A 19,412-nucleotide genomic window follows, 5' to 3' on the forward strand; every position below is an offset into this window, starting at 1 on the left:
TGAAGGTCCACCGGGATGGATTGCCAAGTATGAAAACTCTATGGAGGGACATAGGTTTATAAACCAAATTTTAGACCCACAACTTTACCTTTTGATAAAACTAGGAGAAAAATATAAGATTCATATGAAGGTTGACAATGGAACTTAAATACGAGGCAATAATGCTACTTTTATGAAGTCATGATTTCAATTCCAACATAAGGGTAATTATACCTGTCAATGATTCAAATATGTAATTATATTTGATGGCTTATTGGTAGTGCCAATCCCTATATGATTACAAGAAATGGTGCATTCAAGAAATAGTTTAGAAGGCCCCTTACTCCATTAAGAAGACATGTCCAACTTTCACAGAAAGCTCAGATTTCTTCTTTAATGCCCCAGTTGGATGCAAAGGTTTATTCTCACCGGGAAGCTTTTGAGCCCTATGCCCTAAATGAATTTTTGTGCGCACAAGATGGAGCAAGGAATTTGGCCGCACATTTTTCATGGCAAGAGACTTATTATCTTCAAGCTCCTTCCTAGAATAAAATACTTTTACTTTCTCAAATGGTTTGAAATCTGCACAACGGTTCCAAGATAAAATTTCTTTATTTAAACTTAAATTGATCAATTAACAAACAACAACAGCTATGTCAAATTACAAATCAGTAGATATGTCTAATTAACTAATAGCATGAACACACACAGAAAACAATTAACTACGAGAAACAAGAAGGATTCGATAAAAAACAAGCTTAAGGAAGTAACAGCAAGATGACTAACCTAACTTTTTTGATGCTTTCTCTTTGACAGAGGCCATGGTCTCCTCAGCAACCACATTAATCTTACTCCCTTTACCCCCCATGCTCTTCAAGATAATTTTCATAGGTCCCTGGTTAGAGAGCTTTCCCTGTCCCTTGGCAGCAACTTCATTGTTGTGGGGTACCATAGAGATTTAGGTCTATGAAAATTAGCAATATATTTACTGCAAACAGAAGGACAATAAACTTTAAACAGTTGATCTTTTGCACAAAAAAAAAAAGTAACAAAATCCAGACCAATATTTTGAAGAACCAGATATTCCTAAAAATGTAAAAACTTGGAGATCCAACTACAAGGCGGCAAGTAGTATCACATAGCATAACCAGAGATTTAGAATTTATCATGAATGGATGATGGAGTATTGCGACAGAACCAGCCTTTATTGATTAATTAAACTACTGGTTTCAAAATCCAGTGAATTCTAGGTTGAGTAAAGACGCATCCTGAAGCACATTTTCTTCTCATTTCGATCATTTTTCACTGTTTCGGCATTTTGCCCCAGGATGCCATATAACAATTTTCTATTAATTTTTACTCGAATTGAGAATCAAACATATGGAAGAAGCACAAATTGACAGATAGAAGGCATATCGACGAATTTGGGAGCATTCTCTTCATAAGTAATGAACTAAGCTTACCCTTTTCCGGTCTAGGACTAGTTCCAAATCAACAAAAACATAAACGGTTCATTTAATCTACATGATTTCAGCGTGAGTTGGGGCTCTATGAATATTTTTCTCATTTTTTGGTTTAACAAACAATCTGTTTTTTCTAGATCACCATATTCGGTATAATCTATGTATTTTCCTTCATTGCTTAATGCTTCTAAACTAACTTAAAGATAACATATTCAATCAATTGTTAGCAACACCTATTGGTTCCCAAGGCTCTTCATGGTTTGCTAGTTAGGTACATCATGGACCCTTACATTCCTGTGTGGCTCTTCATGATCTGTCTTTTAAGTTGTATCATGGACCCACTATCCTTAGTCATTCAAGGCTCTTTGTGGTCTATCATTCAGGTATACCATGGACCCTTGCTTCTTGAGTGGCTCATCGTGATCTATCTTTTAGGTTGTCTCATGGACCCACTATCCATACTCATTATATTCATCCCCATTACTTGTCATTGTTCATGCTGGGCTCTTCGTGGTTTATTGTCATAGACCCTAGATTCATTGTGTGGCTCTTCACGGTTTATTACTGTGGACCCTCAATTACTTCTTGCTTTTCGTAGCTTATGGTTATGGACCATCGATTTCCATTCTTCGTTCAAATCGATCACCCAACATCTTTCTTCCTAGGCTCTTCATGGCTTATTGCCATGGACCCCAGATTATGGCGTGGCTCTTCACGGCTTGTTGCTGTGGACCCTCAATTATGGCTTGGCTCTTCATAGTTCATGGCTATGGACCCTTGATTTTCATTTTTTTAATAAATCAATCACTCAATATCTTTTGTGTGGCTCTTCATGGTTTATTACCATGGACCCTCGATTTACAGTTTTTTAATATAAAAAACTTTTCCGCGAGGCTCTTCATGGCTTGTCACCATGGAGCCTCGATTTCTGTTTTCTTGGCTCTTCGTGGCTTAATGCTACGGACCCTAAATTCCCGTTTGCTTGGCTCTTCGCGGTTTATCACCGTGTACCCTCGTTCTCTGCAAGGCTCTTCGTGGCTTGTCGTCATGGACCCTTGATCAAAATTTTCATTCTTTGAGTAGGAAAATCAACTCAAAGATCAATTGAAACCCTAATTCATTGAACATCTTATTTTTTACATGTAAAACGATTTTTCTTCCATCAAAATCAGTAATAATATGAATTGGTTCATCATCAATAGAAACACCTCTCTCTCTCTCTCTCTCTCTCTCTCTCTACCAAGGTTTTAAATTTCGATTTCGGCCAAAATTTCAGTGTTTCCAGAAACTGAAATTTCAGCCGAAATCATGAAATTTCAGTTGAAATTGGGTACTGGCCCAAAAAATACCGGTTTTTTCAGCCGAAATTTCCGTAATTTTGGTCAAAATTTGGTAAAGTAATAAAATAATCAAAATTAAGCATTTATTACGCCGAAATTTCGTAATTTCAATTTCGTACCCATTTCGTTTCGGTCGAAATTTAAAACCATGCTCTCTACACACACACACACACACACACACACACACACACATATATATATATATATATATATATGTATATATATATATATATATATGTATATGTATATATATATATATATAGAGAGAGAGAGGGAGAGATGAATAGAGAGACATAGAGAGAGAGAGACAAAGACGAATAGAGAGACATAGAGAGAGAGAGAGTCATAGACGAATAGAGAGACATAGAGAGAGAGAGATGGATAGATGGATAGATAGATAGATCATGTGTTCAGGAATTATAGAGGTTACTAAGTCTGAAATCCGGTGTATTGGTTGTCTTACAGAGGTTACTAAGTCCAATTGATATAACATGAAAAGTATATCCATCGCTTTGGATTGCATTTGAATTGCTTATGTTATATTTCGTATACCCATTAAAAGCATTTTTCACATATCCAACTATGTTTCCCTCACATTTTGTATACGTTTGCGTTATGTTTCATGTATGTTTTCCCAGTGTTTCCTTGAGAGCGTGATTTTCTCTTAACATCAGAGAAACAGAATGTTTGCAGGTACCAATGGAAAATGTAGATGTGGAATCATAACTTCATAAAAGTTCAGTAATCATTGAAGACCAAAACAAAAGAGAGAAACACCAATAGAAAAGTTTAACTATGCAATAAATGGCTTTACCTAGAGATAGGGACTATGCACCGCCTATTGGTTCTTACTGTTATATGGATCCCAAAGAAAAGACACAACCAGACAAACATTTGGTAAAGGCATGATTTTGGTCATTATTTGTAGTCGCAGGGAAACTAACCAAAGGAAAACTAACTTGTTGTCCAACAACATACAGTTTATCAATGCGCCTCAGAGAAAGCCTTCCCTTTGCTGAGCGAACCAATAGATAAGCAGTTGACGATAGTTTGTGGGGAAATATAGGAGCTCGATACATATTGGTTTCAAGAGACGATTGGCTGCAACCAGGTCTTACATCTCCAAGGAATGGAGATTTGTCGGTAGGATCAAGAGTGACAACTGTCCCCAAACTATTGCTTCCATTTTGGAGCAAGGAAGAGGGTTGGTCCCCAGGGGCTGATTTCTGATAATAAGTGCAAAGTCTTGCACCCATCCCAACATTCCCTAAAAGTAAAGGTCTCTCCTCGCAATACCTGAAAATATCACAAAAAAGATGGCAGACAAAAATGTTTCCAGAAACCAATAGAGGAAACAGCCCAACTTTAATTGAACAAATATTTAGCAGTAGCATTAGCATTTGACCTATCCACAGTTCCACCGACATGAATATCGAAACAAAATAGAGCAACGACAAAACAGAGGAACTATTTATAATGAAAAATACAGGAAAACCCTCCATGGCAGTGGTTTTCTCCTAAAAATAACAAGAACAAACAAAACATGTCACTATATTATATGCTATGTTCAATTTTCAAAAAAAAATATTATATGCTATGTTGGATCCTCAAATACCTGTTTGACAAGTCCGTAGCAATTTATTTTCTTTTTACAGAGTTTGAGATTTTCCAGTTATGCTCGCATTTGGCACTCCACAGAAATATCAAATCTACATTTGCTCAGTTCGAAGATCCAAGAGCAAGGACCACAATGGGCAGTGGGGAATGTGTAGGGCTCACACAATTGAAGGACACCCCCTAGGGGGCTTTCTGAAGTGTGGGCCACTAGGAAACATGGGTACTCAAAACAACCTACCGTACCCGTGTCGGGTGCGTATCCGGTACGTTCCGAGTACATACCAGGTACGCACCCAATTAAGTTTTTCTAAAAAAAAAAATGAAAATTAAAGGTTGGGTGCATGTCGGGTGCGCACCCTGACACGTTTTAAGTTTTTTTTTCTTTCTTTTTTTAAAGAATTACGGGGCTGTGGGGTGAAAAAAAAAAGGGGGGTGGTTATGTTAAAAGAACATATTCTATTTTAAAGAGGGTGTCTGGAGTAAAGAGGGAGGGGGGTTAAAAAATACATGATTTAACCTAGGTTTTCTTTCCCCTCTCTCTCTCTCTCTCTCTCTCTCTCTCTCTCTCTCTCTCTCTCTCTCTCTCTCTCTCTCGACGGCGACGATCTCTCCGGACTCTCCGCCTCTCTCGCAATCTCACCATACTCTCCCTCTCTCAAAGGTAAACCCCTCTCACTCCCCAACTCTCTCTCTCTCTCTCCAACTCTATTGCTCTCTCTCTCTCTCTACAACTCTTTCTCTCTCTCTCTCTCTCTCTCTCTCTCTCCCATTTTTTGCTTTTTTAGATTATGACAACTGATTGTGTTCCCCAAACCCTTTTTTGGTTTGGGCCCTGTTCTTTTGAGATTATAGCAACTGATTGTGAACCCCAAGCTTATTATTGGGCTCAGTTTAGGGCTGATAATAAGTTGTCATAATCTGAAATGAAGAGGACCTTAGGGCTGCCAATCGGTTGTCATAATGAGTGGGCTTTAGGCCCTTTTCATTTCAGGGAGCCCATAACTTATTTTTGGAGTGAAACTTATGATTAATTTTGACTCCAATAATTAGTTTTGAGCTCACAATTACTAGATTAGGGATTTAGCCATGTTAATTTCAGATTGTGACAATCGATTGGGAGCCCAAAACTGATTTTTGGAGTCAAAATTAAACATAATTTTGACTCTAATAATCCGTTTTGGGCTCACAATTAGTGGATTAGGGCTTTAAGCCCTATTAATTTCAGATTGTGACAACCAATATAAGAGCCCAAAACTGATTTTTGGAATCAAAAGGAGTGTGCGGTCGAGCGCACCTAAGCTTAGGTGCGGTCGAGGGCCCAAACACATGGGTCCCACATTTTTTGTGTTGATCAAAACCATTCACTTGCAAGGCCCCATCATAGATAGGGTGTGTACAAAAAATCAGCTCCATTGGATCATCCTAATCCCTCCAAAAGTGGAGGGCAAAAATGGTCAAATTTGTGGCAAACAGTGTCTGTCCATTTTGACCTCCACAAATGGATGAGTTAGGATGATCCTATGGAGCTGATTTTTTGTACATACCTCATCTATGTAAGGGCCTTTCAAATGAATGCTTTGGATCATCCTAACAAAGTGGGCCCACGTGAGTTTGGGGCCCTCGACCGCACCTAAGCTTGGTGCGGTCGACCGCACAATCTTATTCCTCATATATATATATATATATATATATATATATATATATATATATATATATATATATATATATATATATATATATATATATGAGGAAAGTGTTCATAAGCTATAGCTTATCTAAGCTATAGCTCAAAAACACATGTGGCCCCACATTTTTTGGGGCATCCAAAGCATTCATTTGGAACGCCCTTCCATGGATAGGGTGTGTACCAAAAATCAGCCCTATAGGATCATCCTAACCCAATCAAAGGTGGAGTGGAAAATGGACATACACTGTGTGTCCATGTTTCTGCCCATTTTTTCCCTCAACAGAGGGCAGGGTTAGGATGATCCTATATGGCTGATTTTTGGTACACGCCCAATCCATGCAAGGGCGTTCCAAGTGAATGCTTTGGATGACTAAAAAATGTGGGGCCACATGTGTTTTTGAGTTATAGATTAGAGCTCAGGAACACTTTCTTTTATATATATATATATATATATATATATATATATATATATATATATATATATATATATAGCTCGTGAGCTTGAGCTCACGAAGCTTATATGAGCTAGAGTTCCACAAACACATGGGTCCCACATTTGGCCTTTATATAGATAGGGTGTGTACCAAAAATAAAGTCCATAGGATCATAATAACCCATCCAAAAGTGGAGGGAAAAATGGACAGACAATGTTTGTCGACAAATCTGCTCATTTTTGCCCTCCACTTTTGGCAGGGTTAGGATGATCCAATGGACCTAATTTTTGGTGCACACCCTATCTATGATGGGGCCTTGCAAAAGAAGGGTTCGGATCACCACAAAAAATGTGGGACCCATGTGTTTGAGCACTCTAGCTCATATAAGCTTATATGAGCTCTAGCTTACGAACCGGGTTTCAAAAATGAGCGACATGTATATGGCGACAACGGCAGTTGCCAGAGATGACAACGGCAGTTGCCAGAGATGGCAACGGTGGCGGTGGGCATGAAGGAAAATGCGTAATCCTAATTCCTCTGCAAATGGCTTAAAACCAGTGACTGGGGTATTTATTTTGACGTTAATCCCTCTGCAAATGGCTTAAAACCAGTGACGAGGGTATTTTTGTCTTCAAAATATTAACCGCAGTTAAAGTCATTCTGTCAGGTTAAACTAACGGACTGTCAACGGAGGGGGTCTACTTAAAAATGTCAGAAAGATGAGTGAGTGTCTTTGATGAAGTCGATACCACGGTCAGGAGTGGAATTTGGCCATAGTTGAGGGGTGTAAATGTACTTCTCCCGTATTTTTATTTTCCCTCGTGGGTGGTCTGTTTTTTTCTTTTTCTTTTTTTAGAAGGGGCACAATAGATAGACAAAATTAAAGCATCATTTATTCCCTTCACTTCTTTTACCAACCGAAAATTGAAGAAATTTTTAAGGCTCCATATTTTTACAGATAAAACCAGCAGATAATGCACATTTGACAAAAGGAAAATAACACTTTCGCAGATGTTTTAAGTATCTTTGAGTTTAATACCAGATTCAGCTTCAGTCAAGCCAGCATCATGTTCCTTCAACAAATAGTCACAGAGTTCCAAGAGCTGATCCCCAAGGGGAGGGATGGAAGGGTTGCGGCTGTCGTTGTAGTAGTGCGCATTATAAGTAATCTGCCACACATCATGCCTGAAGTCTTCCCTGCTCTTGTAGTTCTGCCTCCTCACCTTCTCTCTAATCGTCGAAAGATCCATCGGCGTTGTTATGAAGTCCAGATAATCGGGAGCTTCTTTCTTTGACACCGGCTTCAGGAAAAGATATGATATTTCTTTCGTATCCCTGAGGCCTTCCACGATATTCCCTAAAATGTTTGACAGTGCAACCTATGCAGGAATTGTACAATTAGAGCCATGACAATGTATCTATGCATGCATGCATGCATGTAATTATGTACATTTTGAGTAAATGTATACGTGCAGATTAGGATTTGGTTTGAGAAAGAAGTGGCAGAAGATACAGGCAACTTGGCCCAAATCTTCATGAAGTACCACAGAACAATGACTAGCATTAATTCATGATCATTCCATGGAGATTCCATAAGGCTACAAATATATATATATATATATATATATATATATATATATATATATATATATATATATAGTAAAAAACGGGCCGACAAAGAACTGTACGGACCACATCACGGGTTGATCCAAACCGTCCATGTGATGGAACACAACATCAATAGGTTGTGCCCTAATTTACTACCTAAACCTACGAATCAAGTCAATTACAAAGTTTCTGAAAAGAAAAAGCACCAAAAAGTACTGTAGAGCTTGCACCATAGGATGATCCAAATTGTCCATAAGATGGGCCACAACGTAAATAGGTTCTGCCTCAAAAATCATTTTTATAGGATAATCCTAACACTCCAATCTCGAGTGGTTTCCATAATAAAGAAATCAAATACAAATTTAGGGATTAGAAAAATAAATGAAGGTTGAAATTGTCTAAAAATATGTAGAGATAACATAAAAAAAATTAATTGAATTTTGAATGTGGCATTTGCTAGGGAAAATTTGTGGGAAGCAGTTTCATGGCTACCTTTTGTATACGAAAATAACCACCTCAAATGAATAAAATGAGGACAAAATCTGCCGAAAAAATGAGCCCGTGTGGCTTTTCTAACATGCAAAAGTCAGCCGCAAAAATGGCTTTTAGTGAAATAATTGCCTAGCATATCCCGATGAATACATGCATTGTATCTTCCCAACCATGTGATGAGTTTTGGTAGGCCACAATGTAAATATGTTTTGGCGTAAAATAATTTCCATAGGATGATCCTAGCCTCCGATCTATTGAGGTTTGATTATACATAGTTTCTCTATAGATTGGTGGGCTAGGATCATCCTATGGAAATGATTTATAGGGCCCAACCTATTTGCATTGCGGTCCATCAAATCGACGGTTTGGATCATCCTATGGTGTGGGCTGTACAGTCCACAATATATTAAAAAAAGGAATTTGCTAGGCAATTTCTCGGAAAGCCATTTCTCCACAATCTTTTACATGTGAATTCGTGGATGCCATCATTTGTAAATAAAAACGGCTGAGAAATGGCTTCACGAGGTAAATTTAGAAAAGTGGTCTCAGCAGATGCATGCAAGAAGCAGACGTTACTTATATAATATGATGGATTTGCTAGCGTCCTTTGCAGAAAACACCTTTGCGCCTGCCCTTTGCATGTGAAGGCAGCCACGGCAGTGAATAAGACAAAATCTGTTAAAAGTCAACATAGATGCTGTCATCATCAACATAGATGGATGTCATCACATGCAAAGGAACAGCGCGGAGGTGTTTTTTGAGAAGGAGGGTAGCAATCCCCATAATATGATATTCTAATAGATTAGAGGGAGAGGAAAACAGCACACTGTATAGAGAGAGGGGTTGGGACAGACGTAAATGTTGACTTTACATCTATTCCTTCCACACACGGTATGGAGACAGGTTTATTTTGTCCTTTAGCAGAGGAAAGGGGAGTCATTTTGGAGAGAAATAACAGGCATTCATGCCATACTTGAACGAAATTCCAAATATGGATTTTTCAGAAAAGCTTATAGATTTTTCAGGGAAAAAATCTCTGACCTATCAAACCTGCTTTGATGTGACTTTGAGAGAGAGAGAGAGAGAGAGGGGAACTAAAAAGTCATAGGAAAAATATCTCTGACTCTGCAGCGGAGGACGTATTAGAAATAATCTCATCCTTACAATCTTACCCTTGTATAAGAGAGAGAGGTAGGTATAGCATAACTTTATGTTAAAGAAATGAAACAGACGTGTAAATCTCACAGAATTTTGAAAATATTCAAGAAATTCTCTAATTTCTCTTCTGCTATAAATATCCCCAATCCATATCCGGGATCAAATGGAAAACGTGGATCCTAGAAAATCATCAGAAAAAATCCTGAGAAAGTTCAATTTGAATCCCCACATACCCTGTTTGGATTGCAAGAAAGAATTTCTAGTGGAAATTTTTTCTTGGGAAAACTTTTTCATTCCACAATTTAGAGAGAAATGACGTGATTATGGTTAATTTCGATGGATATTTTCATAAATTGAAGGTTTCTCAAAGTAAAATTTGAATACGTTGGTTCAATTATCCTTTTCAGGGCGTAAAAAAGTTGGAAATTTTAGAATTTTTTTTTCCTTGGCCTAAAGGTAAATGTCCCTTCTGAATCTCAAATTGCTGTATCTCAAATTGTTTGTAGTTTATTGGAAGAATGGCATCAATACGAGTGGCTCGGTTTGCATTTAGAAAAAGTGAAATGAGAGCATGCCTTGTCTTTCCATGCAAAAAACATGGAGAGCATCCCAAAACTTCATTAGACTAATGATGGGTGTACCAGTATTATAAGACCAGACTCAAGCAATGTAGTAAATAGGAAGATGCAGGAATACAAGATTACCTCTCCCGCTCTACGGCGCTTTGTTGGAGGGGCATATTCTGTGGCATAATTCCCCAAATCAAACACAGGCCGCCTCTTGGCAGCTCGGTCCCTTTCCGGAATCCTTCGGTCTTTTCTATTTTCCCTATGCTCCTCTAAATACTCATCCTTCAACTTGCGTCCCTTCTTTTTCTTCTTATTTGCCTTTTGCCTTTCCTCTTGCACCCTGCTTTCATGCCTTCCAAGATCTAATTCTATCTGTTGCTCTTCTCGCATCTGTCTTTCTTCTCTCCAAGCCCTCTCGTCCCTCATCCTCTCCTTGCTTCTCCTCTTCTCTTCCACTTCCCACAATCTCCTCTCCTCATAGGTTTTCCTTTGTGCCTCCTGCTCAGCCAAATATTTGAGGCCCTTTCTGCGGGGAATAAAGCTTGACAGGTCAACCATCTTCTCAGGCCTTCTAAATCCATCCTCGATTCCTGGGCCCAGTGCATTTTTTATTTGCTCCACATTAATAATCTCCTTCGGTTGTTTGATGATAATGTTCTTGCGAGGTGGGTCCCTATCTGCCTCGACAGGTGGCCGTATCACAACCAAAGGCTTCTGTGACTCAATTTGCAGGTCCTCAGATTTCATCTTGCTGGAAATCTTAAGTTTATTTATCTTACCAATGGCAATATTGGCAATATTCCCTGCTTCTGGGTCGCCCGCGACCTGCTTGTCAGAACCCTGAGTGCCAGCCACATTTTTCTCACTTAACTTGTCAGAGGGCCCACATTTGAGTTTCAAAGGAAGTATTTTGGAAGGCAGTTTTGACCCCAAATTTTCAGTGCTTTCAGGCATTTCGACAGCAGCACTTTTTGCCACACCTTTAGTTAATAACTTCTTGGCTGGAGTTTTCTGCTGGGGCTGGGTGGAAGCATCATGGATATGAGATTTCCCTGATTGGTTTTCCGGCACCGTATTTTCGATTGGTACTCCCAGAGGAAACTTGGGGCAGTTCTTGTTGGTCCTCATGTGTCCCAGCTGGTCAACCACAAGGTGAACAGTCACTAACGAGAAAGATGGTCCATTTTGCCTAACCAATGCATAGTTATATGGCTAGCCACACACCTGACCGCATGCTCCACAGACAAAGCTTTCTCTCGTTGGTTTCTCAGTATGTTTCTTCTCCTTAATAACCTGGATTTACAGAAAATATAAATAAAAAGGATATAAACTCAACAACTTTATATTGAAGCAAAAGAACAGTGTATTTAGCAATAATATAAAAATATAGATGAAGTTACTTTGGTATATTTTTTCATTTTAAGAGATACGGCCTTGAGCTCTCCTACATGATATTAGGCATGGTACAAGAAAAAAATTATGTGAAAACATTTGATTGTTCACTTAAAGACATGTCCTTACAATTTACCGACAATGGCCAACACTTGGCAGAAAAAATGGAACACTCAGTATGATGCGTGGGCAAAGGAAAAGCTAGTTTATCGTATTGTATCCTTAATTGAAAACCCATATAGATATCATCTACATAGCCAGGGTCTTTATTTTAATTTTCATATTAAATGGCAATCAAATTTCCAATTTCACAAAATTCAGAATAAGAAAATCATCAAACCATGGAAATATTACTTATATACCAGGTATAGAGTAAATCATTGGTGGGCTACCTTAAATCCATATCCCGCTCCTATACTTTTCTTTTTCATTGCTCCCAAACGGACATCGCCCTTTGCATTTCCTTTCTTTGCCTTTAGTTCTCCTAACTTGTTTCTTTTTAGCAAGAAAACTTTCCACCTGTATTCACCGAGCATTGGAAGTAGAAATGCTGATTTATTCAATTCAAAATGAATAATTTATTAAGTAGAAATGACTTAATAAAGGAACCAAAACCAGAGATCCAAGAAAATGGAACCCTTACGTAGATTAAAATTACCCCCATTGAGTTGCGAATGATGATCTGCTTGGAGGTAAATGATCCATAAGGTTGGGGTGTGCGAATGACTTTCTTGATTATAGTATTGGTTTTCTTTGCGTAGTCAGCATTTTTAGAACTAAAAACAAATTGTGGGCCCAACCCTGCCTCAAACTTCCCAACAGGCCAAGCCTTCTTCTTTTTACCCCCATCAGCTTCATCATCTACAGAATAGTGAACGCCAACTGTATGTTACAGTAATACACAGGATAGCTTTCTACACTTATTTATGCATGAATTACTATAATATACATTGAATACTAACTGTTATATGGGTGCCACAGTAGTAGTGTTCTACATTGCCATTACATGATTGCTATATATTCTACATTTTAATTGAGATGTATTAAAATCTGGAGTAACACAGCTTTGCTTTATAGAAAATGATAGGAAACAAGTACTTCTCTCAATAAACATATCTTTAAAGCAGGACTGCAGGAGTACATTACATGGATGAACGGACACAGACATTGTCAGCAGTAAATTCTAGCTATAGAACTTTTAGTTATAACTTATAACTGCTCAACCCACTACTAATTTTCAGGAAATAATCACTTATTTATGCATGAATCAGTATAAGACAAGGTTTTAAAATTCGGTTTGGATTTTGATTCGGTCACCACAGAAACAGAAACCTTTCAATTTCGTTTTTTTTTTAAACATTCGGTTTGGGTTGGAAAATTCAGTGAAAATCTTGTAAAATCACGGAAACATATGGACAAGCATTTAAAAGTCGGTTTCGGCTGTGACCGAAACCGAAATGAAAATTTCAGCCGAAATCATGTAGAACCTTGATAAAAATTTCTGTTTTTTTTTTATAATTTCCACCAAAATGTATAAAATTTCAGTAATTTCGGCAATTTTGGTGGAAATCTTTTTTTTTTTTTTGAATGATCGCCAATTTTATTAAAAAAGACTGAGGTGGTCGGATTACAAACATAAAGAACAGAAAGGCAAGTACAAGGGCACCAAAGATAAGTCAAGGAGGAAGGGAGTCAAAAAGGGCCAAAGATTCCTTTTACACTCCCAATCTAGCCAATCTATTGGCCACCTCATTAGCCCATCTACAAACATGATGAAAAGATAGTACCATAGATGTGGGGCAATCTGAAATTTTATCAAAGAATGAATCGAATCTCCAAGGGTTCTTTAGAGATCCTTTGAGCCACTTAATTACATTTAGGGAGTCTCCTTCGATCACCACATTGTTCAGCCCATGTGATGCCAATAGTTTGATGCCTTGGTGACTTTTTCGGTGGAAATCTTTAACATCTCTGTGGAAATTTTGTGAGGGTGAAAAACGAAATTTCGGTTGAAGCATATGGGGAACCCAGGGCCAGATGAGATTGGAGGCGTCCTAAAAGATGAATTTGATAACATCTAATGGGCTTTCTCAGATCCGATATACTCAATGGATTCAAATGAGGCGGAGGTGAGGGCTGTCCTTCGGGATTAAGACTGATTGACCCCTCACTAACGGACAAAGTAATAGTTGAATTAGACTCCCATAATGTAGGCTGAAGGGCAGCTTTCTCATTCCTTGGAGGTTTGCTCCATGGTTTGATAAAATCCAGGATATAGAAGGTTCGGCGATCTCTTTCCCCCATGTTAAGAGATTAGCAAATAGGGATGCTGATCGTATGGCTAAAGAGGGGGTATCCAAGGCGAATCTTGAGGTTTTTTATTTTTGGCCACCCTGAAAGGGCTATTGTCATCTATATAACTATTCCTGGCATGGATAGGCAGTCCTAGCCTCCTTGCTGGTTTCTATTCGTATTTGATCTTATTGATCATGGGTTATCCAACTTTTTAATATATTATTTTACCATTAAAAAAAAATCACACACTTCTAGGTCTCTTTTAATTTTTTTTTTTCTGAATATAGCTACCACAACCTTACAATTACTGCATGTTTTAAGTTTTATGTATCCTAATAATATGTTTTTTATATTTTTTATATGAAAATAAAACATTATACTTGTTGAACCTACTAAAAAATGTAAATATATTATTATAGTTTAAATTTCAGAATTAATTAAAATATTTTAGCAAATCCACACGTCTTTCTTTTTGGGGTTTACCGAATCCGACACTCGATACCCGTGTCGGATTCCGACACTCATATCCGTATTGATGCAACAGAGGCCATCCATAATGGTTTAAAAACATCAAACACGTAGTGACATGCACTATCGTGCATGTATGATAACTTTGTACATACCAATTTCACATTTAATTCATGTAAATATTTATATATAATATATGCACCACATTTCACTTGCAATTCATATAAATATAATTGCGTAATAGTAGTGTACCACTATTTTTTTTCACTTTCTCGGTCTTCCCTTCTTTTATTGAAATCTGTTACCATTAAAAAAGAAGAAAAGTATACCACTATTTTTTTTGGTGGGTAAGCTGGGATCGAACACCTGACCTCGGAGTGAAAGAAAAAAGTCTATACCAATTGAGCTAGATGCTCAACCCCGTAGTATACCACTATTACACTTACAATTTTGGTTTATGCATTTTGGTTGTTTCGGTTTCGGTGGGGATTGAAATGGAAACATTTCAATCATTTCGGTTTAGGTTTTGGAGGTGATGGAAAGAGAAACACTTCGTGTCGGTTTCGGTGAAAATTTAAAATTGTCCTTATGTGATGATTTCTAAGTGTGTATTTGTGCTTATTCTATTATTTCCTGAAGTTTCATCTTCCAATCCTATCAATTGCATAATTCTCCGTACTTCGTGATTTTACATGATTTCCACCAAAATTTCCAACCGAAATCGAAACCTTTCCATTTCCATGGTGATCGAAATCAAAACTGAAAATTAAAACTTGGCTTAAACCTTAGCCAAAAATTAAATAAAAATAACAAAAAATCTTCATAAATCATAATGCCCTAGCTTGCTAATTTTTGTGATGAACAGAGCTAAATAGTAGCATGATATTCTGATAGCCTTCAGGCTTACTTTTGGATCTCAATCGACCCTCTTATATTCTATAATCATCTTTTCTGAATTACAGGCTTGTTTATGTCCTTTGCTTGAAAGATTCCAAAAGAAAACAAAACTAAGAAAGGAAAGTATTCTTTCTAATTTTTCAAAATCCAAAATTAAAATATCCACTAACTTTCTTTCTTAAAATAGGAAAACAACTTTCTTTCTAAGAATACCAAGTTCTTTCTAATTTGAGAGAAATACCAAAAACAAAAGGAAAAGAAACTTTCTAACTTTAAATTATAGAAAAGACTAGAGAAGGAAAGTTTATAAAAGCTACCCTCCATACTTGAATTATGCATTGTCCTCAATGCGTTAAAAATAGAAAGAAAATATGAGAACTAAAAATAGAAAGGAGGGTACGTACCATATTTGTTTAGGCATGATTCGAAATAGGAATGGGCATTTACCTGAAGAATGTCCCAGCAAACACTGCCATAGAGATCTACATTGGGATGGAAGCACAATGTCTTAAATTTCACCTTTAGAGACTCGATTGGATAATCAATGGGAAAGGAAACAGAGACCTTGTAAACCATTCCTTTTAGTGATTGTCCCTTTCCAACCATAGACGTTATACCCTACATGGAAAGCAAACCCTTTAGAATCCAGAGACATCTAAAAAAAATGTGGAAGAAATGAATATGAGTACTATACAGAATTCTTTCAGAAGCAAGGGTTACAATATTAGGTATAAGGGGTGTTGACGAGAAATTTTGGCATGCTTCTTACCATTAAGGCCATTACCTCAGGTTGTAGTCCGTTCCATCATAGATGAACATAAAAAAGAAGACCAACAGAAACAAGAATAACAAAATAAAATCAACTGAAGTCTGACAAGGCGAATGATAAAGTACTTTAGTAGTACCGGTTTAAATAACAAAAATGCATGCTTTTCCTACCTACAATTCACACATAAATGTGCTCATCAGATTTTCCCATACTTAAACTTTGCTCGTCCTCAAGCAAACAAAAACAAAATCCTAACTCACTTTCGTAGGAATCACGATTGCACTTAGCATGTGCAACAAGCCTTTAAACCCCTAGGTTACCCTAGCGGACGAGTTTTGTCTCGTGTGTGTTTGCTGTGAATATACACACAAAATTCTAAAAATAAACTTTTCTTTTCAAATCTCATTATAGAATAAAGCCAAAAAAATTATAATCCTTTTTCTTTGATAAATTACTCAAAATAGAAGAACAGGAATACCCCCATACTTAAACTTTGCATCCTATCCCAAGTTGAAAAAAATTAGAAAAATATTTTAATCAAGGAATCCTCTTTTGAATTTGTCCTACTTTGCTCCCTTAAACTTGCCTCTAATGTAATCGTACCATAAAAGAAATTTGATTTTGAAACTTAATAGAAAAATTGCAATCTTATATGGTCCACCATCCTTTACACTTTTCCATTACTTTCTAAGAATAGAACTCAGTTTTTGTAATCCTCTACTGCTTTTGGCGTGAATGACATGCAGGGCATGCACCAGACACCCAGGCTACTAAACAGTGTTCGACTAATCTTTGATTTGCATATGTCATAGACATTGATGCATATGAGTTCAAACTTTACCTTTGATTACGTGCAACGGTTTGATTTATTAAGCTTTCTAATTGACCCATGTATGGAGTTTTCAGTCAGTTGCTCTCAAGCCAGTTGGCTTTAAGGAACTAGGCGTAAAAATCCTTCAGACTTAATAGCTCAAGTCAAAAAGGCTACAAATCAAAACTATAATCAAGAAGCAAACTTTCTAAAAATCATTCTTTCTTTCTTTTGTTTCAACATTTCTTTCCTTTTTATCCATACCATATAAAAAGCAAAGTTTCTATTTCTATTTCTTATTCAAATCCTTTTAAAAGAAAGATTCCAAAAGAAAACAAAACTAAGAAAGAAAAGTATTCTTTCTAATTTTTCAAATTCCAAAATTAAAATATCCACTAACTTTCTTTCTTAAAATAGGAAAACAACTTTCTTTCTAAGAATAACAAGTTCTTTCTAATTTGAGAGAAATACCAAAAACAAAAGGAAAAAAAACTTTCTAACTTTAAATTATAGAAAAGACTAGAGAAGGAAAGTTTATAAAAGCTACTCTCCATACTTGAATTATGCATTGTCCTCAATGCGTTAAAAATAGAAAGAAAAATATGAGGACTAAAAATAGAAAGGAGGGTACGTACCGTATTTGTTTAGGCATGATTCGAAATAGGAATGGGCATTTACCTGAAGAATGTCCCAGCAAACACTGCCATAGAGATCTACATTGGGATGGAAGCATAATGTCTTGAATTTCACCTTTGGAGACTCGATTGGATAATCAATGGGAAAGGAAACAGAGACCTTGTAATACATTCCTTCTAGTGATTGTCCCTTTCCAACCATAGACGTTATACCCTACAGGGAAAGCAAACCCTTTAGAATCCAGAGACATCTAAAAAAAATGTGAAAGAAATGAATATGAGTACTATACATAATTCTTTCAGAAGCAAGGGTTACAATATTAGGTATAAGGGGTGTTGACGAGAAATTTTGGCATGCTTCTTACCATTAAGGCCATTACCTCAGGTTGTAGTCCGTTCCATCATAGATGAACATAAAAAAGAAGACCATCAGAAACAAGAATAACAAAATAAAATCAACTGAAGTCTGACAAGGCGAATGATAAAGTACCTTAGTAGTACCGCTTTAAATAACAAAAATGCATGCTTTTCCTACCTACAATTCACACATAAATGTGCTCATCAGATTTCCCCATACTTAAACTTTGCTCGTCCTCAAGCAAACAAAAAGAAAATATACAAAAATAAAAATAAAAACAAAAACAAAATCCTAACTCACTTTCGTAGGAATCACGATTGCACTTAGCATGTGCAACAAGCCTTTAAACCCCTAGGTTACCCTAGCAGACGAGTTTTGTCTCGTGTGTGTTTGCTGTGAATATACACACAAAATTCTAAAAATAAACTTTTCTTTCCAAATCTCACTATAGAATAAAGCCAAAAAAATTCTAATCATTTTTCTTTGATAAATTACTCAAAATAGAAGAACAGGAATACCCCCATACTTAAACTTTGCATCCTATCCCAAGTTGAAAAAAATTAGAAAAATATTTTAATCAAGGAATCCTCTTTTGAATTTGTCCCCACAGAGGTAAACTTGGAAGAGTAGAGTAGGTCAAGTTGTGACCGAACCACTATAAATCTTATGTTCCTTGTGAACGTCTCTTTTCCTTCTCTCTTGCACGCATGATGATTAGTAATCTCTAACCTTTTTGGTGTTTATGCTTTAATTGAATAAGGGTTAGTAAATGCACTTGTGTTAAATGTTATAAACCGTAATTGCATTATGATATCCATTTGAACAAGGGTTAGTAAATATGCATGATTAGAAAGTCCAAATCCTAGCTTTTATTGATATACATATTTGATCAAGGGTTAGACTAATTAGTGCTTAATTAGAAGATTAATTTTTAATCTCCCTTAATTAAGCCTAAAATTTCTAATTGACCAATTCACCCCCCTCTTGGATTGTCACACTTGTATTTGATTGCCCCTAAATGTGAACGTTGTGGGAAGAACCATCCCACTGATACCTGCAGATGGAATACTAGAGCTTATTTTTGATGTGGCGAGGTAGGCCACAGAATTGCAGAGTGTCTTCATCCACCAGGCGATGCCCAATTAGTTCAGGGGACACCTACTGTTCGAGCTCAGACAGTTCAAACTCAGACTATTCAAAGCAGAGCTGCACAACTTAATTCCCAAGTGCAGCAAAGGACTGACAGGCCTCGTGTTCCGGCACGATCTTTCGCCCTTACTCATCAGGATGCTCAGGTTGCTGGCACAGTAGTATCAGGTACTCTGCCAGAGCATCCTCTTATGGTCATGCATTATTTGATTCTGGTGCGACACACTCATTTGTTTTATCTACTTTTACTGCACTGCACTGTTTGCCCACTTCACTTCTTGATTATGATCT

At 37.0% G+C, this 19,412-nt stretch overlaps 2 protein-coding genes across 2 annotated transcripts; both read right to left on the minus strand.

Annotated features, from left to right (window-relative positions):
• Positions 1-7,391: 7,391 nt before the first annotated feature.
• On the minus strand, positions 7,392-12,265 carry LOC143880286 (transcription initiation factor TFIID subunit 1-like). Its single transcript, XM_077383139.1, has 3 exons — positions 12,132-12,265; positions 10,483-11,640; positions 7,392-7,899 (listed from the first exon to the last, which is right to left on the minus strand). Exons 2-3 carry the CDS (start codon positions 11,473-11,475, stop codon positions 7,537-7,539), a joined length of 1,356 nt encoding a protein of 451 aa, XP_077239254.1. The 5' UTR covers positions 11,476-11,640; positions 12,132-12,265; the 3' UTR covers positions 7,392-7,536.
• On the minus strand, positions 11,560-17,816 carry LOC143878984 (uncharacterized). Its single transcript, XM_077381195.1, has 3 exons — positions 17,658-17,816; positions 15,847-16,017; positions 11,560-11,640 (listed from the first exon to the last, which is right to left on the minus strand). The coding sequence occupies exons 1-3, from the start codon at positions 17,814-17,816 to the stop codon at positions 11,560-11,562; spliced, it is 411 nt and encodes a 136-aa protein (XP_077237310.1).
• Between the last annotated feature and the right edge of the window lie 1,596 nt (positions 17,817-19,412).

Source organism: Tasmannia lanceolata, unplaced genomic scaffold (genome assembly GCF_043159265.1).
Source record: "Tasmannia lanceolata isolate RefF3 unplaced genomic scaffold, GAP_Taslan_0.1 ptg000006l, whole genome shotgun sequence".
Taxonomy (NCBI): domain Eukaryota; kingdom Viridiplantae; phylum Streptophyta; class Magnoliopsida; order Canellales; family Winteraceae; genus Tasmannia; species Tasmannia lanceolata.